This window comes from Carcharhinus amblyrhynchos, chromosome 3 (genome assembly GCF_965287045.1).
Source record: "Carcharhinus amblyrhynchos chromosome 3, sCarAmb.v2.hapA, whole genome shotgun sequence".
Classification (NCBI taxonomy): domain Eukaryota; kingdom Metazoa; phylum Chordata; class Chondrichthyes; order Carcharhiniformes; family Carcharhinidae; genus Carcharhinus; species Carcharhinus amblyrhynchos.
Window position 1 is genome coordinate 104993409 of NC_137326.1, and position 23586 is coordinate 105016994.

General features: G+C 40.0%; 1 protein-coding gene across 4 annotated transcripts in view; it reads left to right on the forward strand.

Moving 5' to 3' along the window:
* The first annotated feature begins 359 nt into the window (after positions 1-359).
* The window catches only part of ephb3b (eph receptor B3b), a 105778-nt gene continuing 82551 nt past the window's right edge, over positions 360-23586 (forward strand). For all 4 annotated transcript variants that reach the window (XM_080185637.1, XM_080185639.1, XM_080185638.1 and 1 more), the window contains exon 1: positions 360-499. In XM_080185637.1, the coding sequence (XP_080041763.1) occupies positions 445-499 (55 nt within the window). In that variant the 5' untranslated portion in view covers positions 360-444. The remainder of the gene's footprint in view (positions 500-23586) is intronic.

Here is a 23586-nt window from a genome sequence, read left to right on the forward strand (position 1 = left end):
CACTTGTATCCCTGTGTAATGACCTATTTGTCAATACCTTTTATACACTGCGTTGTAGTCAAGAGATTAGTAATATCTGCACGACCTTCAGTAATTTGAGCAATAAATCAATATATCCGTGCTCAACGGTGTTTTATTGTTAGAGAGAGCCTGGTGTGTCCATTTGTCCGCTTTGGGTTCAGTTTGCTGTGTGGCTCAGGCTGCTGCGGGACGTTAGGAGGCGCTCAGCGCACACAATCCAGCAGGCTGCAGCAATGAATCGCAGAGGCTGTGGGCGGACTGGTCTCCCCTGATTGACAGTGTGTGAGTGGCTTTCCCAGCAAGCCGCACTCATTCACTACTGATTCCTGACCAAGTGCCAGAACGATCGGGAGAGCAGTGTGAGCTCAGCACTGGACTAAGACGAGGCGAGGAGGAGAGGGGAAGGTGGCCACCGTTAACATTATGGATATCTCGGTGTTTTTCTATTTCTTCTGCCCGCTGGCCATGGCTGTTGAAGGTAGGGGCAGCCTTTCAGAGGTCTCACTACTCTTTAAAATCCAGCAATTTCCATTTGGAGTCAAACGGGGGGGAAACGGAGAAGGCAACAAGATCGCGGCAACTACATTACAAGTCTCTCTGAGTCCACTTGATAGGAAAACAGAGCGATCGAGATATGTTTCTCTGTTTTCCCAATGTATTCACATTCCAACACAGCCCATTCCGGATCTAGAGTGTGTATGGAAACGGTTGCTGCATAAACTTATGTCTCCGAGTTCATTACTTCACATTTTCTGGCATGATTTTGCGTGTTAATACAAGAAAGGGTGCGCACAGTTAACGTTTTAGATAGTTGCCCCCGTGTGCAGTTTACACTCGGGAAGAAATGCTCTTCAAATATACAGAGCGATTTCTTTTTATTTTCGGCAGCTCTACTGCCGATACTGCGTGGAGGGAGAGGCTGTGGGGGTACTGCGATTCTAAGATTTGATTCTGCACTGATTGTGGTTGGGTAATTGGTGGGTTGGGAGGAGGTGGGGGGGGGGGGCGGCGAGGTGGGACGCTCTTGTGAACCAAGTTTGCAATCGGCCCCGCTCGCCAAAGCTGCCCCTTATACCTGGGCAGGCAAAAGCTCAACCTCCCGGAGTTCTCTCTTCCATGTCGGGGCCACTAATCAGTAACAGGGACCAGCCAGCACAACATGTTCACGATCCGCTGTGCTGTGTACCCTGCACTGCATCAATGTTCCGTCCGCTGCAACTTTAAACCGAAGGAGTGAGTGAGAAATTAAAGGAGTCCGGATCTTTAATTTCGGAAGTGCGGGAATTTTCTCTTTTTTTGGGAGGGGTGTAATTACCGAGTTTGGAAGTAAATAAAGCAACGAGGGAAACTTCTTAAGGACTGATGATTTTGAGGGTGGGGGGAGGGTGGGAGTTGAGATGAAGTTTTGTATGGGATTTATTTGCAAGCATTCACGTCCCCTTTTCACATTTCCACGGGACGGGTTTAGAAACCCGAAGCATGCCAAGACTTTGAGGGTATCTAACCAATTGTGCATCTTGGCCACAACCGATGTCAATCAAAGTCTGGTAGCCCGAGGAATAAATATTCATCAGTAACAAGTCTGGTCTCGATTGGCCGGGGTTGGGGAGAAACCAGGTTGACGGGGATGTGTATGGACTGGAATTCGAGAGCTGCTGAACCCGTATGTGGGAGCTGCTGTTGCCTCTTACAACCCGGGATAGGAGGGAAATTCTCGGGCAGTTCCAGTCATTGCAACTCCCAGGACAACATTGCAGCTTGTGCTCAGTGTTCGGCCACTTTACAATTCGACTGCGGACGCCAAAATGAAAATAAGGTCTTTTTAACTATTTGTTGTCCCCCCCAAATCAGTTTAGATGCTGGCGTCCACATTGTTTTCCAAAACCCCTCAACTGGTCTCAAGCTTTCAAGCGGGCAGAGTATAAAAGTTAGTCAGTCAATGGACATGGGACTTCACAGGGACATTAATGACATTTTACCGCGGCAAAGATAGATAGCTATCCCGGCTGTAGATTTACGTATGGTGAGCATAGATTGTAATTACCTTCCACACCCCCACCACATCAAACAGCTATGTTCAGTGGCTGCCCGTTACAACTAGAAGCTGTTCTGTTCTATATTTCATATTCTGTTAAAACTGTCAGGGTAGTCACAGTAGGGCTTGGGCCCTTGGTTAACAGGGCAACAATTAACATTCTCTCCATGAACACAATCGCTCCAGTTAGAGCAATGTTATTTTTTCGTGCTAAATTCGCCGCCTTGCCAATACAGCAGAGAGGAGCAATTGAATTACCGGGTGAAAACGAGCTGTGAGCCAACACGGGGCTTATTTGTTTCCCAGTGACGGTAACAAATATCGGTCATTTGAGAGCATTGCTTTACTTCAGACTAAATCTTCTCGTGATAAAACCCCGCATCAAATTCGACCTCAGTCAGCCCTATTACTTATCGCTGCTCCCGCAAATCGGCGGGGTGTTTTATTTCATTGTTTAATCTTTCCCTTAAAACTTCATCAAACAACAGCCGGTTTTCCAGGGCGGAATCCTGTAATTAGACATCATCAGTGCTAAATTGCTACGGGATTCACAGAAAGTATGCACAGTTTGAGTGTTTTAACCTCAGTATATAATTTAAATATTCATAAAAAGCTGAGTCAAACATTTAAAAAAACCTTTGCGTTGTCAACTTCTGCTATGGAGATAGCTAGTGCATATTATGCCTCCAGTGCATATTTGGGGAAAATGATATTTAAAGCAAAGGTTATCCCGTGATCCAATCTCTGCACATTTAATACAATACTAAAGAATTCAAGTGCATGAGATCCTCTGACCTCAGCATAACCATGAAGTAAATAATTTGGTATCCATGTTAAAAGATGCATTATGCAAACTCAAAAGCGCTGACATTAATCACAGGAATTTTGATAATTTAACATCCCATTCAACAGCAAAATCAGCAAATACATTGCCCAAGACTTTTCAGGATTTCATTTTATAAAACTCAAAACGTCACATTTCTTGTTTGCGCTGCAGTTTACTCGAAAGATGACCTTTTATGGAAATAATCCTAAAGTGGGACTATTTTTAATAATTGATCAATGAGCCTTATGCTCAAATTCATATGAATGATGCTTTTATTTCTGGAATTATAAATTAACCCTCTACAATGTACACAGTGTAAAACATAATTTTCTACCCCTCAATTGCATTCTCTGCTCTGATATTTAGCTCTGGACCGGCAATCTTGATTAAAGTGGTGAAATTTCAGGTACCGATTTCTAAGATTTGCCAACAGCAGACATGAAGTGCTCGATAAAGGGGTTTGTAAATGGGGACGGACTAGGAAATTGGTTGGGCCACTTGCTCGAAAGAGACGGGTCTCCTGCCTGTGTTGGCCCGCGCATTGGGGGAACTGTGTCATTGGGGTGTTGGGGATTGTCATTGGGACATGGGGCCTGTGACACTGGGGACTGTGTCATTGGGAACGCTGCTGGGGACTGTGTGATTGGGGATTGTATTGGGAACTGTGACATTGGGGACTGTGTCACTGGCGACTCAATTGGGGACTATGTCATTGCGGATTGAACTGGGGACTGCGTCATTGGGGACAGTGATATTGGGGATTTATTAGGGATTCGTCTGGGGACTGTATTGGGGACTTTGTTATTGGGGACTGTGTCATTCGTGACTCTGCCATTGGGGACTGTGACACTGGGGACTATGTAACTGCAGACTCTATTGGGGACAGTGTCATTGGCGATTGTATTGGGGGCTGGATTGGAGACTATCACTGGAGACTGTGTTATTGGGGATTGTGCCACTGAGTTCCGTGCTTTCTCTTGTCTGCATCTTCGATGTCCCGGCCGCACAGTTAGCTGCTAATGGGCTCTGCAGCATTTCCCTCTTCCAAGGCAGACAGACAGGGAAGGAGGCTGGGCGGTGTGAATTTCACTATGCTCCTGGGATCTTTTTTGGTCTGAAGTGAATTTCGCAGATTATTCTGGGCTTTTCCTCCCCCTTCCTTCCCTCTCTTTCCCCTTTGCATTTCCATCAAGGAAGCCGGTCTGTGGAATACAGGCTGTTGGTTTTAAAAGCTGCTCATGTGGCAGTCCGGTTTAGACTCTGGTTTCAGCGTTGCGTGCCTGCTTGTTGTGGCGTTTTCAGCACAAGGGCTGGCGGATTTAGTTCCTTTCAGTGGATTTGTTTTAGAAGGAAGCAAATCCCCCAGATACCATGACAGCACATTAAGTAAACAACGGCAAGAAGATTGGTGTTTCACGGGTTTTCTTTCCTGAGGTGTGGTTCTCGCCTCATTCTAACCAACGGGCTGGGGATTCAGTTTACAGCATTTGGCAGTATAATGCAAGGCGAACTTCCGGTTATTTATAAACGGCTCATCTCTAATCCAGTCATTTGATAATATTTTTATTATGCAGCGACACAAAGTAAATGGCAGCTCGCTTGCAACCGGATACATTTTCGTGTGACTAAAATAAAAATCCTCGGGGCACCTCGAGCTATTGAAAATGAGTTGTCTGTAATCGCAGCACTGTGGATTGCCACGCAAGTGGATTGGAGCACACATCTCAGGGTTTGGTGGTTATATATGTGGATAGATCATGACATACCCGGGTGCTGTATACAGACTTAACACAGATCAAAGCAACTTCAGCTGGCTAAGGCTCTCACAGAATTGATATTGCATTTCTAGTTGGCTTCAAGAACTTTCAGCTTCTGGCCAGGACAGGAGACAACATTACTTAATAATTACAAAAATAAATTAAGGTTGAATGATCACATAGGTCTTCGATTTTAATCTACTTTGGTGGCCTTGTTTTCTTTCCTGTTGAGCCAGGTTAACTTTGAATATATATTAAGGCCAATGTGTTGGAAGCCAATGAAGCTTCAATGGGGGTGGAATCAGTGCATATACACTGTCCCTTTGCACTAGAATGATGAATTGCAGATTTAATGCACCGAGAGCTTGCAGTTTTTAATCCCGAGGCATGAACTGTCATCAAGAGGGCAGAGAGAGGTCGTGAACTTGCTGATGGGAAAGCAGAAATAGCATTGGCGCAATACCCACAGAGCCTTATTGGGAAAACGACAGGCAAATTGGATTAGGTTTGAAATGTATGATGAGTCCTGGCAGTGCAGGAGGCTGTTGGAAAAGAAAGGTCACATTAGTTTCTACCACAAGTTGTTTTAACATCACGGGGACGTCTTGTTCATATTTTATTAATTTTTTTTCATTTTTGTGCCATATTTCCTGAACCAATTTCTGTCCCTTTCAAAGAAATTTGCTGCACCATTATGTGGAATTTGCAGGCCCTGCATTGATGATTGAGGTAGTAGTGTAAGGTAGTAGTTGCAAGACTAGTATATATTCGAGAACGTTATTTTACCAGATTTAAATGCTAACAGTCAAATTAATTATAGAGATGGGTTGGATATCGGACTTAGATGGGGTGGGGGGGGGCGTGATTTTAGACTATGCAGCACTTAACAATGGCCTCACCAACAGTACAGCCATTAACTAAAACTTTAAGTAGTTCTGAATAGTAACAAGACATTTTTAAAACGTATTTAACGTTGGCCCTCAAATGTAATCAAGATGCAAATGCTGCCTTTAACATACAGCATGAAATCCTGAAATATGTTAGGTTTTCCCTAACATATTTCAGGAATATTAAAGCAGCTAGAGGAAGGGCCACCAATATGACCATTGGTGGCCCTTCCTCTAGCTGCTATAATATTCTAAGCTGAATTGGATTAAGACTGCAATGAATGTTAAGGACACATATATATTACATGAATCAAAGTTCAGAAATCACAACATACAATCTAACTGGAAAGTACCACCACGCTAAGAAACAAAGTTTTAATCTGAACCTTGTATGCCATCTTTGACTTGCTATGAGAAAATGTCTTGCAATCTTGCTTTTAACGCTAATCCGTGCACCTTCGTTTCTTAAAAACGTGGTACTGACAATAGGCATATATACATATATAGGCTGCTTTATGCTGAAAGTCAATGGATCTAAATAATAGTTTCTTTTGACCTAATATTTTAGGTCAAAAGAAACAATTCAGTATGTTTGACTTTTTTCAAATAGCTTCTGCTCAAGTTGATGTTTTAAATAAATAGAGATGGTCTGTTTTTTGTGAGTGCATAGTGAACATAATGAATCATAAATATATCAATGTCAGAATGGAACATGTGGTGAGCTGCGTTGCCATTTACATGAGAAAAAGTGTGAGAAAACCACAATTTCCCAAAACTGGCTGTGATTTCTATTTTTTGGAGTAGGAAAAGGATCACGTTTAACTGTCAACTATACACATGCACAACCAGTGCCTTGATAGCACTTCACACAACCCACTCTGCAGGAAAGCCTGTGAAAAAAGTCAATGACTCCCTCTGTCAAGGGCCCTCCCAGACAACAATGAGCATGAGTGTGCTTCACTGAGGATGGGGAGGCACTCCACATCACTAATGGAGCTTTTGATTCCTCCCTTTGCAGGGCAGCAATTAGTGATCGATGGTGTGTGCAGCTGGCCAGATGTTTTACAGTCAATGTCTGCTGCTTTTTTTTTGATGAACATCTTCAGTCAGTGAGAACTTGAAGTTAATGTGGGGAGAATGAATACAACAACATTGTGATAATTTGATTAAAAATAGTAAAGATGCGAGAAGGGAATTAATGAAAGAGAAAGAACAACAAGGGACATATACAATGAGATCTGAGAAGAGGGGTTATTGAGCTGGAATACAGCATCTGATGGTGAAAGTATAAACACTAAAATAAGTTAATATCAAAATAGTTTTCTATAATCACACAGAAAATGCATGAAAAATTAAATAAAGAAATTGAAAGAACAAAGTAATTAATATTGGTGTAAATCAATGGGCATGTTCAATAAGCCAGTTTATTTTTAATTGTATAAATAATTTTAGGTTGATTGTCAAAATAAGAATTAATGGAAAATTTGCAAAATTATAACACACCAAATGTAATTTATAGTCAGGTATAACCAGGTTCAATTTGTCACATCCAGCATGAACTTTGTTTTATGATGGTTTAATTTTGTGTATTGCATCTACCCTCGAGATGAGAATAAAGGTTTCTTTTTTTTTAGAACACTTTCATTGTATCGTGTATCCTTTCTCCTTTGTCTCTACCTGCCTGTACTCCAGGAAATCACATAACGCTGCTGTGCTGGTTCTTTGTTGAGACTTGTGCAGTGGTAATGCAGGCAGCCAAATCCTGTAAAATCTTGCTAACATTCACCATCTCCCAATCTGAAAAATGAATGCATAAGATTAACGAATAATTGCTGTGAGTCGAAAACCCCCAATAATTCCCAATTACTACAAATTATTGCACTCAAGAACAAATCATACAGTATCATCACAAGCGAGGTTTAGCTTCAAATTAAAAAGTCATTTTTTGTTATACTTTATTTATTGCACCTATACTTAGTGCTGAGAACAAACTTTTGATATGAAATATCTCTTGTAATGGATTGCATTGAGCAAAGGTATGTGTTGTGTGTAAATGTGTATGTGTGTCTATATACGTATATGTGTGGATGTATATTTATATATATGTGTGTGTGTGAGTATGTGTGTATGTGTATTTGTCATATGCACGATGCGTTTATCTTATGCATGTGTGTGAAAGTTTGTTGAATTTGGAGACAAAAATGGCTAAAGTCACAAAACTGCCGATGAGAAAAGAAGAGTTTGATACTCAAATATATGTTTGGTTTCTGAATTACCAGACTTGCTGGACAGTAGAACATTCAGGCAGCTTCTATATGTGTATGCTGGTGGGGGTCAGAGGTTGAAGAGGGCAGTGGTGTGCTTTGCTGGGACGTTAGGTGTCACTCTGGGGCTGCTTCACTCTAAGGAGCCCCTTTGGGGCCTTAAGATACATGTATTGTAATCTTTCTTGTGTGTATAAGTGTGTTTAGTGTATTTATATAAAAATCTATACTGTGGGCGGTTTTATCTGGGAGAGGGAGGATGCTCTGTGGCAAACCGCTGATTACAAAATCTGGTCGAGGTTAAAAGAGAACAAATAATTTACAAGTATTACTTGTACAAATTGGTTCTGTGCGTCTGTAGGTTGTATAAGCTATGAATGGGATACATTATGCGATTAATTAATGCTCTGCATTCTGTTTATACCAAAAGTATGGTATCAAAATGAAACTAAAATAAAATATTATTGCTATTAAATATTTGATTTTAGTCGAGGTGACGTATGGCAGCGTCACAATATTTACCAGCTGAAATCTCCAGAAGGATTATATTCACCATTTTGAAAGTGATATTAGCAGAACTTGAAAATGCTAAGTTTATGGGTAACTGATTCCCAGTGGCTGCAGTTGTTAAATAATTGAAAGCTGCAGTTTTCAGAGCATCAACTGAGGCAGGAAACTAAGAATTAAAAAATGAAGCATTAAAAATATTTCCACTGTTGCGTACAGTTGACCTCAATATGAACATAGAGCAGTAGACAAAATGGCAGCACAGCCAGTGACTTGTCAGAGAAACTGCACCTGTTCAAGAAGTCTATTTTAAATTTAGCGACTGGTGCCTCATGATTTGTGGGTTTAGAATTCTGGCTTTTTTGAGTACTCACAAAAATGTCAGTCTAACCAACCATAGAATATTCCAGAATCACAGTTACAATGGCATTATCTTGTTTATGGAAACTTTGAAGAGTTACAACAGGTTTTTTGGATAATGTTGTTCAGAATGCTTAGGGGCTTTATTTTGCAACATAATCTGTGGTGGTCCTTTAACTCCTGTCCAAAATGTTCAGTATTTCCAAAGAGTAGAAACATAACTTTTAGAGCTTCTAATCTTTCTTCATTTTCAGAAAAGTAACCAGCATTGAGGATCCTATTAGCTGATGCTGTGTGTGAAAATTCCTGTTTCTGCTAAATAAATATTCAAAACCTAATCATCAGAAAGCTGCTGCATTAACATTGCTTGCGAGGCCTTGTTTCAGTACATACAAAAGGGTTGAATTTTCTTGAGGTTGCAGAGAGTCATGATTTATGAATCTTTTAGTGCTGAATTACTTGGGTCAAAGAAAAAACAAGCTTCTCCTCAGACTGATTCAGAGGGGTCTATCCCTCTTTGGGACACACACTGAGTCTGGAGGCCTGTGCGCAATATTCTCATCCCATCTATATCCGATCACGGGCTGGATTCTCCAATCTTGCCCACAGCTGGGATTATTCAGTCTTGCTGCGTGGTCAGGGGAGATTTGGCTGAGCGCCAGATTCTCCGTTCTCTCTGGCAGTGGCAGCGGGGTGAGAACAGCCGAAAAGCTCTGGCCCGTGTGTCCATTCTTGTTTCTTCAAGTCTTTTAGAATTTGTCACTGATAGAAAAATGGTGAACAAGAGAAAGATTCTAATCACTGAAATTCCAAATGCGTACACAAGTTTTATAATAGTTAGTTCATTGAGTTAAAACTAGTTACTTTGTTCAAATAGAACACTGACACAATATTTCTGTTTACTTTCTTATTATGTTCAGAAGGAAAAGAATAATATTTATTAGTTTTTGTGTGCAATTGAGAATACCCCATTGCAAAACAACTTTGATAGTACATAACAAATAAGATATCAGAAAAAGTCTTCTTGAAAAGTTTGTACTCATTTATTCTGAAGTAACCACTGGTTGCGTTGTGAGATGAATATCATTTTATGTAGACTACAGTTTATCCAATACTCATTGGGCTAATGGATTATGTGTTAATTACAAGATTTTTCCTTACATAAGTAAAAGAAAATATAAGAACATAAGAAATAGGAGCAGGAGTAGGCCATCTAGCCCTTCGAGCCTGCCCCGCCATTCAATAAGTTCATGGCTGATCTGAAGTGGATCAGTTCCACTTTCCCGCTCTCTCCCCATAACCCTTAATTCCCTTGTCTACCAGAAACCTATCTACCCGTGACTTAAATATATTTAGTGAGGTAGCCTCCACCACTTTAACGGGCAGAGAATTCCAGAGATTCACCACCCTTTGAGTGAAGAAGTTCCTCCTCAACTCTGATCTAAACTGCACCCCAACGCGCCCCCCCAGTTATCTTGAGGCTGTGTCCTCTAGTCCTGCTATCCTTTCTCTCTACCTCTACCCTATCCATCCTCTTCATTATCTTATATGTCTCTATAAGATCCCCCCTCATCCTTCTAAACTCCAACAAGTACAGACCCAGTCTATTTAGTCTCTCTTCATAGTCCAACCCCCTCATCTCCGGTATCAGCCGGAGAACCTTCTCTGCACTCCCTCCAAGGCCAATATATCCTTCCGCAAGTGCGGCGACCAAAACTGCCCACAGTGCTGAAGGTAGGGTTTAGTAAGTTCAGTTTAATATTGATAGCAGGTTTGATAATGAGATTTAAAAAGAACGTTCCAATTAGGATAATAATTTTAGATGCAAATAGTAGCTAAAATGGTTATTGGTGACAACTTTATTTTGTTGCATGATGATATGTTTATTGTGGAATTGTGTTGAGGAATCTAGTATTTTGTTTCCATTGGAAAGAACTTAAGCAAGTGTAACAAAAACACTGTTGCAGAACCATGTTATCCGTTGGGAGCACTGTTACCACGGATGCATTATTTACTTCAATGCTAGAATTTTGCAATGCCACTTCCACAATACCAACTATCCTTTACATTTTTTGTCCATTCAGTGATACAGTTTTACCACTGCTGATTATAATGTGCTGGCTAAATTTCCTCACAGGACAGATTACTAAATAGCAAATCTCCTTTAATGAACAGGTACCATCTGGGCTTTACCGAGAAGTTAAATATCTGTGCGTTCAGAGGTAAACCAATTGTAACAGTTGTAGTAGACGCCTGTTAAACCACAGGCCTATAATTTTTTTATGGATGAGTCAGAAGATAAGAACAGCCTATAAAGATAATAGAAGAAAATTACAAAACTCTTGTAAAATGTCTAGGTAACAGCAAACAGCTGTACTCTGGCCCTTGGGCCAAAAAATGGAAAATAGTCTAAGCAATTGTTACACTGATAAAACAAGAATGCTTTCAGCACTCAAAGCAAATGTAACTCTTATTGTTTTTAATAACAGTTTGAACTATTGTTTTTATATAGCATAGTGAATATTAATTAGTTGCTTATAACTTTGGCTGCAGAAAAAGACCATGCAAAGTAGAAGATAAGGTGTATGTATTAATTAAACAGGGTAAAGTATGAGTCAAGGTTTCACAGGCTTTTTTTGCCTAGGGCTACCTTTGTGATCAAGAACTGGTTAGTGATTGTGCATTTCAGAAAACCAATGCCAAACTTAGACAGTAGTTTCTTTGTTACTGCACCTAGACCATCACCCATACCTAACCAAATTAAGGCGACTCATCCCTTTGCAACATTCTTTAACTTTCTGACTAGGTTCCAGGGTGTAGATTCAATTACTGCAGTTGTTTTTATGATCTTGCGGAATAAGTATATGTTAGTTTCGCTGGTTTACTGTAAATCCACTTCAGTCTGTTTATTTTAAATGCAAACATTTTGATTTGCTGACAAGAATTAGAAGCACTTAGTTGAATGTTACTTTCTAACCATTTTGCACCAGCAGGAGCCGGAATGAGGCTTCTGATACTTAGATTTATTTTATCTATTTCCCAACTTGATATTACAATATAATCAAATAAATAATTTCAGAAAAGAGCTGTGTTGGACTTGCACTCGGTTTTAAATGTTAATTAATCACAGTATGTCATTTAGCAAGAATTCACATTGTACCATTGGCAACCGCAATTGTAATGTCTATGTGAAAAAATCCAGACAGACCATACCATGGTAATAAATCTACAGTAGATTTATTTCATTCCAAAATGAATAAATTGGAAAAGAAGAAAGCCATGGTCTGTAAATTGTTCATTGTCTGTTTAATTATTCACACTTCTGCAGTGGCCATAGGAGAACAGTTTAGCCCTATGTGCATTGACCGGGAGTGCTTAAGATTTATGAATGAATGGCTTATGGGGTGCATGGCTGTGGCAGGATGTAGCCTCGGAAATAAGAACTCATTAGGAAAATGAAAGTATATTATTTGGGTTATTAGTAAATCATGGGTAGAAAAGACATCTGATTGTATATTTTATGAGCAAAATAACTGATAATGCTCACTCAATTAAATTACAGTAAGGTAAAACATTACCAAAAGTTGCCCATCCCTTCTAATTTCAACATTCACCTATTGATCTATGCAGGCTGCTGACTAGGAGTGGTGAAAGGTACACTTTTTTCCATTCTTAGTAATTGATATCAGCATTAATTTGCCTTCGATCAGGCAGAGCAAATAATTTATTTTAGCAACTTTTCCTGAGTGCTTTTTGCAACAGTATATAACACCAATCTCAGCAGTGTGAATTTTCCACTTTCAATGCCAGCCATCCCTAGAGTTTTTCTCAGTGAGACAGTGAACACATGGTGAATTTGGTTAAGATAATCCAGATTTCTTTCTATAATTGCCATCAGAAGGAGACACATATCATCAGCTAGAGTTGGATTCACAACTGGATCCCAGGGATAAATCTGGTGTTGTGAAGCAATGGACCACCCATATACTGCATTATTTAAAATTTATGGCACTGAAGACACTAATATTTTAAACCAAGTGAAACTAGTTTGAATAAATTAGTGCCAGATAATTAAACTCCTTGTGTGCGCAAACAGAGCCAATTTGTTTTGAATTCAGGTATGCCCCACATATACTGAAGCTTGACAAAGTTCATGTTCCAACACAGTGGTTTCATATATACATATAATTATGGTACAGGTTCTGATAAATAGCTGATTGTATTAGAGAAAAGCATATCTTAGTGAAGGGAGGTTTTTTAAAATCAACTTTAGGAAATATCCAGTTTTTAATCAAACTCCAGGAAAAACCCAAAAGGGATCTAGGAGTCTGCTACTTTTAACATGCTAAGACCTACTGCATGGCTTGACTATACTGTGATTTTCTTTCTTCTCAGATGAATTACTGCCTGCTGAGATGTTGCTCAAGTTCTCCTGAACTCTGCGGCATTTTCTTTCATTTGAGTCAAGGCTCACTGCAGATTGGCAGGCGAGAGACAAGCAGGGCAGCCTGTAGCTCATTAGCTGGTGAAATTACCATTTTCACAGTTTTTTTTCCCCTCCGTGTAATTGTTCCTCAAGAATAGTTTTGTATAACTGACTGCACTCTGCATGCAGCAACTGAAGCAAGGGGCTGCTGTGTGTAAAAAAAAATAATTCTGTCTTGTGCAATTAACTATCAACTTTCTTTAGGAGGTGGACGATGCCACCATTGTTAACCCCTGTCAGATGCTTTTGTTCCAGGCCAGTGCATGCCTGAGTCCATTCTCAGAAGTCAATGTGCAATTTTTTTTCCCGGCCCATAGTTCTCTGTTGCCTTCATAGAAGTTCATGCCTTATTGTATTCTGTTACGATACAAGCAAAATGTTAGAGTAGTAGAGGCCACACACAGAATGCTGTGTACATTCCCTCAATGCCCATCCTCAATACTTTTAAACCGAATGCTCCTCCGATGCTTTTAGAATATTTTAACACACCAGGGGAATGTAATTCAAGTGTAAATCTGAGGGCATGATCATGAGTTCAACTAGATTTGAAATTGGTACTAGCTTTAATGGCTTTATCAAACCTATAGTTATGAAAAACACTTTAAACTAACCAGCGTAATGATAGAATTTTAATTGAAGAAAATCAACAAGCAGAAGCACTGACTGTGAACCCTTCTGAAAATAAAAATCACAATGTATTCGTAGAGCCTGTGATCGTGGGTAGACAGGGTAGATTCAGAAAGAATGTTCCCAGTGATGGGGCAGTCCAGAGCTAGGGGTCATAGTTTGAGGATAAGGAGTAAACCTTTTAGAAATGAGCTGAGGAGAAATTTCTTCACGCAGAGGGTAGTTGAGGCCAAAACATTGTCTGATTTCAAGAAGAAATTAGATATAGCTCTCGGGGCCAAAGGGATCAAGGGATATGGAGGAGGAAGGAGGGATCAGGATATTGAATCTGATGATAAGCCATGATCAAAATGAATGGCGGAGCAGACTTAAAGGGCTGAATGATCCACGCCTGCTTCTAGTTTCTATGTTTCCATGAAAGTAATTTAATAAATTTGTCATATTATGAATACTGCATATTATGAGGTTTTATAAATATGCAGCAATATAAGTTAACACTAAACCTGATCTGAAACCTATTGTTTGATATATGGATTAGTCTGGCCCATGCTCAATATTTTTCAGGCTAATTTACAAACTAAGCCTGTCCCAAACTAATGTCAAGAAGTGTAGCTGCAGAATCTTCCTTTACTAGTATATACGAGGCAGTCACACACTGCGTGCCGACAGTGAGCTTGGCAAAGATTATGATCTTGCATTCACCTAGCTTAAAGTTTGAGTGGCAGAGATCATGTTCAGTAAGTGCATTGTGCCAATGTGCTGGCGTGTTCGCTGATCAAATATCAAAGGGTAGAAATAATAATACAAATATAGGGTCCAGGGGTAAAGTTAATCTCCACTTAGCACACCAAAATGATTTGAAAGCAAAATGTTTATTTTCCTCTCTTCAATTCTCTTACCAATTTTCTTCACATGGTGGAAGACCCAGACCCATGGTAGAAGACCCAGGGCTGGTACCGTGGACAGTGGTTAGCACTGCTGTCTCATAGCGCCAGGAACCCAGGTTCGATTCCCGGCATGGGTCACTGTCTGTGTGGAGTTTGCACATTCTCCCCATGTCTGTTTGGGTTTCTCCGGGTGCTCCAGTTTCCTCCACAGTCTGAAAGACATGCTGGTTAGGTGCATTGGCCACGCTAAATTCTCCCTCAGTGTATCTGAATAGGAGTCAGAGTGTGACGACTTGGGGATTTTCACGGTAACTTCAATGTAGTGTTCATGTAAGCCTACTTGATACATGAATAATTAAACTTTAAAAGACACTAGTGAACATGACCCTTCCCACAAATCTTATTAATATGCACATTTGCCAACAGTGTTACATGTTAGTAATTAATGGGAAGAAAACCTGCCTGTTTTCCTTCTAATTATTCTAAGGATGCTGAGACCATTCTGATCATGTTAACTGTCTTTCCAACTGAGATCAGCTAACTTGGAACATGTTGGAAATCAAACTTGGTACCTTCCTGGCTAAATACCACAGGAAGCAGTGAACCATTGAGACATTAGGGATGTTGAAGCAAATGCTTTTGACTTCTTTGGCTTTAAGATCCTTTTCGCAATGATTAAAATCACTACTACCTGCCATCATTTGTTAAAATAAAGACTTCATTTATACGCAGTTTTTCATGACTACTGGGCATTTCAAAGTGGTTTACAGCCAATTGAGTACTTTCTGAAGTGTTGTCACTGTTGCAGTGTAAGAAAAACTGCAGCCTATATTCACTCAGCAAACTCCCAAGAACAGCAAAGCGATGATGGTCAGATAAGCCAGTTTTTGTAATGTTGATTGAGGGATGAATATTGGCCAGAACACAGGGGATAACTCAACTGGTTTTCTTCAAAATAATGATGTGAGATCTCTCCTGTCCATCCAAGAAGACAGATAAGACCTTGGTTTAACTTCTCATTCAAAACACCACACCTCAGACATAGCAGTGCACCACTAGAGCATCAATCGTGGCTTGTGTGACCTGATTCTGCCTGAAATATCTTAATTTGCAATGTTACTCTACCTCCAGTAATGAAAAATACATGTCCTGTACGACATATCGGTTATATATGTACATCTGTTCTGTATCAAAAAACATACACAATAACAATCATAGAATCCTTACAGTGCAGAAGGAGGCCACACAGCCCATTGAGTTTACACCAGCACTCCAACAGAGCACCTTACTCAGTCCCAAACCCCCTGCCCTATCCCTATAATTCCACATACTTACCCCACTAATCACCCTAACCTACACATCTTGGGACATTAAGGGACAACTTAGCATGGCCAATCCATCTAACCTGCACATTTTTGGACTGAATACTTGAAACATCCAATATATTCAAGTTAAAATGCCCTACAAAATATTTTGGAATAATTCTAAAGGGGAAAGAACATTGCCAAAAACATTTTTATTGAATCATTTTTCCAAAACAGCCAGTTAATTCAACATGCATTCAACGTACTGTTACCATAACCGATATTTTAAATTTAAACTCACATTTATAGAATTGTAGAAATGAAATATATTGAAAAGAGAGAAAATGTCTCGCAGAAGCCTTTATTTTCAAAATAATAAGACCAAAATGCAATCACATGACTTTATGTGGAGAAAGGTTCAAAGTAGACCAGCTCCCGTGCACTGAACCATGCAGTAACAATGTTTCATTAATGTTACTCAGTATGGGACTGGCTACTTGCAACACTTCTCATGCACTGCTGCATAACTCTGGCTGGATTGTAACAGCGTGAATGTAAAATATATCAACACCCGGCAAACACGCTGGATTTTCTGTCTGGGCTCATGGGCAAAGAGCCTCTTGTTGCATAGATCAGAAAGTGGATATGGCACTGCAGCATACTAGTTGGCAGCAGTGAACTCCATCTTGGGATTTAAGCCAGTTGGTGAGCTGTCACCCTAATTCCCTCACACATACACACATGCACACACAGTATACAAATAGGAAAAGAGGATTTCTTAACCACATGAATGTGCCCTCTTACACTTTGGGCACCTTCAACATTTTTCAATGGACATAAGAACATAAGAAATAGGAGCAGGAGTAGGCCATCTGGCCCTTCGAGCCTGCCCCGCCATTCAATAAGATCATGGCTGATGTGTCGTGGCTCAGTTCCACATTCCCGCCCTCTCCCCATAACCCTTAATCCCCTCTCATTTAAGTAATATTAGTGATCACTTAAGTGATACTAGAAAGTGATACTTGAAATTGTAGATAATCACTGGCCACCCGAAATAAGAGCTTAGTGCCATGAGCACCTGCCAGTCAAGGGACCATCTCCTGATCCGGTTCTCTCTGGTCACTGGGATATTAGGACATTCCTGATCTTTCTCTGTAATCTGCTGCTCCATGCTGCCCCTTGAAAGCCTTGCTATCTGTCATTGTAGGGGAACGGTGAGACTGGTGTGCGTGAAAGGTGATATTGTCAGTGGAGAGCTTGAGGGTTGAGATGCTGCATTTTGGTGGAGAGCTCGAGGAGGACATGTTGCATTTTGGGGGGGGAGGTGTTGCTGCAGTCGGGGGAGTGGTTGGGAGTGGGAAGTTGGTATATCTAGTTGGCTAGAGAAATTGCAATACAACTGGTGGGTTCATGGTAAAGTCCAATCCTAATGAGTAATAATAAAATAAAACAAATTCCATGATTAAAATCATGAAATAATCTGTTTTTTGTTGTTGTTGTGATATGGAATCTTGCCAGTGTATTAGATCACATAAATACTGCATTTATTGTCATGAGCCAATTAAAATCAGGTTTACCTTTCAACACTTGCAAACTCCATTGAAATTGTCGCTTATACAACTCTTGCAATTTTGCTTCTGCACAAAAAGAGCATTTTAAAAACGAGACAATGAACATGCTCCTCAAATGGATTTTCATGAAGAGAACTTGCCTAATCATATGAAGAGACAGTACAAAATAAAAGTTAGAGGTGCAGGATAGGGAGGCTGGAGACTGTGAGAGAAATACAGGTGGGGGAACGAGCTGGTGGGGACAGAGGGATGAGAGAGGGTTTTTACTGGTATTTGTAAAATTAGCAACAGCTGAACTGGTTCCAGCTGAAGTCGGCTGCAAAATATTGGTGCCCCAACTTGCCAGCTGGGAGACCCTGCTGGATTTTTGATGAGTCCAGTAGAATTACAAGTTAAGAGGCACCAACTGTGTGACTCAGAGTCATCAGTGTAATCCAGCTGACGCCAGTTTCTGCCAGTTCAAGCCAGATCTGGTCTGAAGTTACTTTTCGTTCTGGGAGGCCAGTGGCAGAAGGGCATATTCGACCTTTTACTCTAGGATGCGTTCCCTCGACCCATGAATGTTTGGGCCCGGTATTCTTATCTGCATGGAAACAAGAGCTGCTTCATTCTTTACCTCGACCCTCAAAAGAGTTCTTCCTATCACTGTGCATTTCAAAGACTAGCTTTAAGACTGTTATAACAACTAGGAGCAGTATACCCAGAATTAGTAATTTGCATTATTAGCAGACAAATGCATGGCCTGCCTCTGTTAATTTAATATAAGCATTCACCTGCAGGCATCCATCTACCAGGTTTTAAATAGGTCAGTGCCTCTGTTAAAGTGGCAGGGTGAAGAATGTCTTATGGGCTTGTGAAGTGTGGCGTGTTAATATTGGCATTTCTAGGACTAAAGAGTCTAAGAAATAATGGGATAAGTGTGTGCCCCAGTTCTCGAAGTATATCCTCAGCAGATGACAGGCTGCTAGGCATACGGCGGATGAAAATTTACCCCTGTGGATTCGAATTAGCTTGTTGTCACAGCTGGCTGGACACAGAGAGACGGAGAGATTGGATTCAAGTTCAATTTCCAATGTGGTAGATTTCCAGTCTTTCTGGAACATCTGGGGACCCAAACACCAACACTTTCCTCACCTCCCCCCCCATTCCCCCATCCCACCTCATCAGAAAATTTAAGAAATAAAGCACTCGTTAAGTAAAAATGAAAATACTGGAAATCTGAAACCAGAAAACAGAAGATCGTAACATATAATAGGATGGTCGGCATCTGTGAGAAAATCAGACTATCTACACTTCTGGTTCATATCCATTAGAGCTTTGATGAAGGGTATGACCTAAAATATCAGTGGTTCTTTCCACAGATGCTGATTGACCTTGCTGTGAGTTTCCAGGTATTCCTCTGCCACTTGGAAATCAATATCTTTGCCTAGTTAACCTATGAGTACTCTGTTCAGATAGAGGACATGTCTGTCAATATCTCATTCATTTTTGGCCATTCAGTTTCTGTATTTTTTTGTACTTTAGTGGTACAACCCCAGCCTCAAGTGTGTATCAGTGTCTTAGTCATTACAGTCTGAATGCACTGCTCGGTTATGATCCTTAGCCTGTCACTTGCTAAACAATATCGGGGGTAATTCTTTTGCTGCATGTCTTGTTAGATTTAATCAGAGAAGGCTACTCAATTACTGTATGACAAAGGAATTTACATAACTTTAGTTGCAAAGTAAATCTATGAAGATGTGGTGCATTTTATAAGTGATCATACTAATTCAATCTGTTAACATCTGGAAGATGTTGCTGGGGTTTATGAAAGGTCTGGATGTCTCTACTCTAATTCTATCTGTTCTTATAAAGTGATGCTAAACAATATAATTAATACAACTTATCTACATCATAAATAGCTGAGCACGACTTATGGGCCTTCAAATTATAACCCCATTAGGTTTGAGGTGTAAAATTTCACCCAAACTTATGCATGACATGTGAGTTAAAAAATCTGCTTTAATTCTATCAGCAACTATTCTGTGGAGAATATTTGTCAAGCCCTTCATAAATTAGAGCACATAGTTGTGAGCTATCTTTTACACAAGTCTCATTATATTTTTGCTTGAATTTTCAACCTTCTCATGCCTTTGCAGACACATGGTAAGTATAATCAAGAGTCAGGGATCATTTCATCACCTCTGATGAAGATAAATGACTTCCAGTACAGGAACTGAACCTTGTCACAAACCATTTGCATAAAATGGCACACTTGGGTTTTACATAAATCTGTAGGGAATAAGATGAAAACCGCAAGACAGCTCCTTGCAGGACGTGCATAGCTCCGTTTTTTTTTTCAAGTCTTTCACAGTTTTCGGTACATTAGCCAAAGCCCAGTTGTGTCACAGCAACAGTGTAGGAATGTCTGCATCATGTTTGACCCAGAGTATTCACTAAAGTGGTTCTGACTAAAATCTTACCATTTTAAAAGAAATTCTCGCAAGCCTACCTCTTGAATGGGCTACTGTGCACTTTATAACAAAACATGCTCTGCACATGCCTCCATGTGTTGTGTGAGGTATGCAGAGTAGCAAGATAAAGTCAAAGATAAATTTGAAAATTATGCAGAGCAGATTAGGGGAACAGATATTGCAGAGAAGCTTTGGAGCACACAAACAATCTGTTTAAACATTTCTGAATTGAAATAAATTGAAAGATAACTGAAGGAGGATGTGAAAGCAAAAAGGGCGACAAAACTATTTAATCTACATCTGTGAAAAAAGAAAGTAACAAGTGAGGAGACAGTCAGAGGCATAGCCATAACAATTCAAAAAACATAGATGTGCTGAATTGTAAAACACCAATTAAAGCAGAATGTAACTTTGTGGATCACAGATTTCTGGCAGCAATGAGCAATGAGAATCTATGACCACTTGTCCAATTCTGTTTCCCCATCCCCCCCTCTCTTAAACATTGCCCACAATACCTATTATTGTAGTGCGCCTTTAAGGAATATCAGCACATCATTAGAAGGGAAGTGTGCCATGGGATCCAGTTTTAATTTCACTTTTGCTTTTGAGCAGAACACATACCATTGCTATTAAACTCGTTTAGCTTTCTACCTTTGCATTACTGTTCCTATCTGTCTAGTCTAAATAAATGAACCTGCAACATGCTTACACAATCCCTTATGTGTGACTGATGTTTATATGGTCACAACAACATGGCATGGTGCTCAGTGATGGTGAAATAGTCTTGCAACAATATTAAGAACAGGAATGAATGGTGAACAGCCTTGGATCATGCTACATGGCGTGGGGTGACCCTCAACATAAAATGGCACACTTGGGTTTTACATAAATCTGTAGGGAATAAGATGAAGACTGCAGCAGAGTCGGAGAATGTTGAAATTGCAGCGTGATGATTGCACAAAAAAGCTTTGAAGACACGGTGCCAGGATAGTGCTCCGATAAAGAGCTGGTAAGCAGATGGATCCATCATGGTCAGATTGCAGTGCGTAGCCTGTCAGTTTAGTGAATGCGATAGTGTATCGAGAGGACTAACACAGGGTTAGCTTCATCAAGAAAGGTGAATAACCAAGGTGTGGGGCAGATCAATAGTAAGCCAGGAAGAGTCAAACAATGCCCCCCCACCCCACCTCCCCGAAACAACCATTATTAAAATCTGGCCAAGTAAGGGTCAGGATTCTCTGATCTTGTTTGCTCTGCCACTGTTGCCAGCAAGAATAAAGATGTTGGCGCTCAGCCAAAACTCCATTCAGTGCAGCCGGACTAGAGAATACCAACCACAGAAGTGTCGGACAATTCTGGCCAAGGTTGTGATTATAACTCGTGTAGCTTCAAAAAAGCACACGAAAGCAGCTACAGCAACATTCATCCCAGGTACAATAGAATAAGGGAGAACAAAAGAATATTGTCAAAATGTCATCAAAATTTCCTAATTTGAGTTGGGATACAGGTGACCCACAATCTAAAATCAATGTTTATACAGCGTTCAGAGCAATGGTTTCTTAATTCAGGCATGCCTGAACCAGGTAAGCAAGCCATAAAACATTGCCTTGCAATTGGGAATTAAGGGCTACAGAGGACCATAAAATAGGAATAGATGTAGGCCATTCAGCCCCTCTGCCATTCAGTGACAAAATGTTTGAACTGATATGATAATCCTCAAATCCACTATCCTGCCTTCATCCCCTTACTGATTAAAAATCTGCTTATCTCAATCTTGAATTTTTTTTACATTCAATGAATAATAACATTCATGAACATGTGAAACTGTTCTGGTCTTACTGGGATGAGTTGTATCTCCGAGGGAGTATTTTTTAAAGGCATCCAGATCATCATTCCAGAATCGTTGTAACCTGATAGTCTTCAAAAACTTCATCACTCACATATGGGAATAGATTGGACAGGATGACTAGCAGGACTGACATTCTATTGGCCGGGAATGAATGATGACATTGAAGTAAGAATAAAAAAGTGTGAGGCATGTCAAGAGCATATGGCAAATCAGCACAAAGCACCATTGATTCCATATAAAGTTTCTCCCATCATTGGTCGAAAATCGCATCTGGAATCTTTTATGTCTATGGTACTGACTTAATCATTAACTGCTTTGTCAAGTATTCCATTATTCAAAAAATACAGAATACATCAAACACAACTGTTGCACACTCTAAGTGCTAGTTTCAGATTATTTAATACATCTAGAGTGACAATTACGGATAATGGTTTGTGTTTTATTGGGAAGCCATTTCAAGATGTGTGTCAGAAGTGGAATATCGATCACACCACGTCTTCTTTTTGTTATCCTAGATCTAATGGCTGAGTTGAAAGAACGATACACATGGTGAAATTCCTAATTCTCAAATGTATATAGAATAAGCAAGATCGACACATTGCAATGTTAAATCTGAGAGCAGTACCTTTAAGTGGCACCATTCCATTACCAGCAGAGCTCATGTTTGGCAGACCAGTGTGAAACAGTTTACGTACACTTAAACATTCTACTCTCTCCAGAAACTAGAGAACAACATTTCAATCTGCAAATGAAGTTAGCCAAGAGTAAAAATATGGGTACAGAATTGCCAAAGCTACAATTGGGACAACAAGTCTGCAGCCAAGATCCCACAGAAAATATGAGGGTACCAACTGTGGTGACAATGATTTGTTCAGAACCACATTGCTATAACGTCATTACACACAAAGGTGCAATGTTGAGTCATGAAACAGACAAACCAGATTCATTCCAGCTCTTTAACTGGCATACAGTCTGAATGCATTTTGGACAAGAAACCAAATGCATCCAGGATCAATATCGAAGAATGATAATCCCACAGATCACTGAGAGTAATTTTTTAAAAAATCTACAGAAAACTGTTGCAAGATCTCAGTGCATCAGCAGATTACCTCTACACTTTAGAGACTCATTAATTTATTCGTTCTCTCCACTTACGTAATGGTAACTAAACATGAACATGTATTGTAAATAGTTATTTGTCTATGAGAGGGGCAATGTGCTTACAAAGAAAGGGGGGTACTGTACTTTGCGCTGAAGGGATAGCAGCATGACATCACTAGAAAGGAAGTGTCATGTGATTCAGTCTTAGTTTCAATTTTGCTTTTGAACAGAGCACAGACACACAGATCTGCTGCTTCAAACTGCCTACCTTTGTATAAATGTTCCCACGTGCTTACACTAAATAAATGAACCCATTTTCACAATCTCTTTTGAGTGAGTGGTGTCGATATCAATATAACAACAAATTGAATTTACATCTCAGGAGTAAGAAATGAGAAGACAGCCAGGGGCATTGCTATATCGCTTCACAAAAACATTGTAGATCTGCTGAGTTGAATTGTAAAACAACAATTAAAAGCAGAGTATGATTTTGTGCATTACAATTACAGCTTTCTGACGTCAATGGGAATCTACAACCACCTCTCCAATTCTGTTTTCTTCCCTTCTTAACCATTCCCCAAAATAGTCATCCTCTTCAGTAATGAATGCCATCAGCAAGATCACCATTCTGATTCTGGCATGGTGGCACAG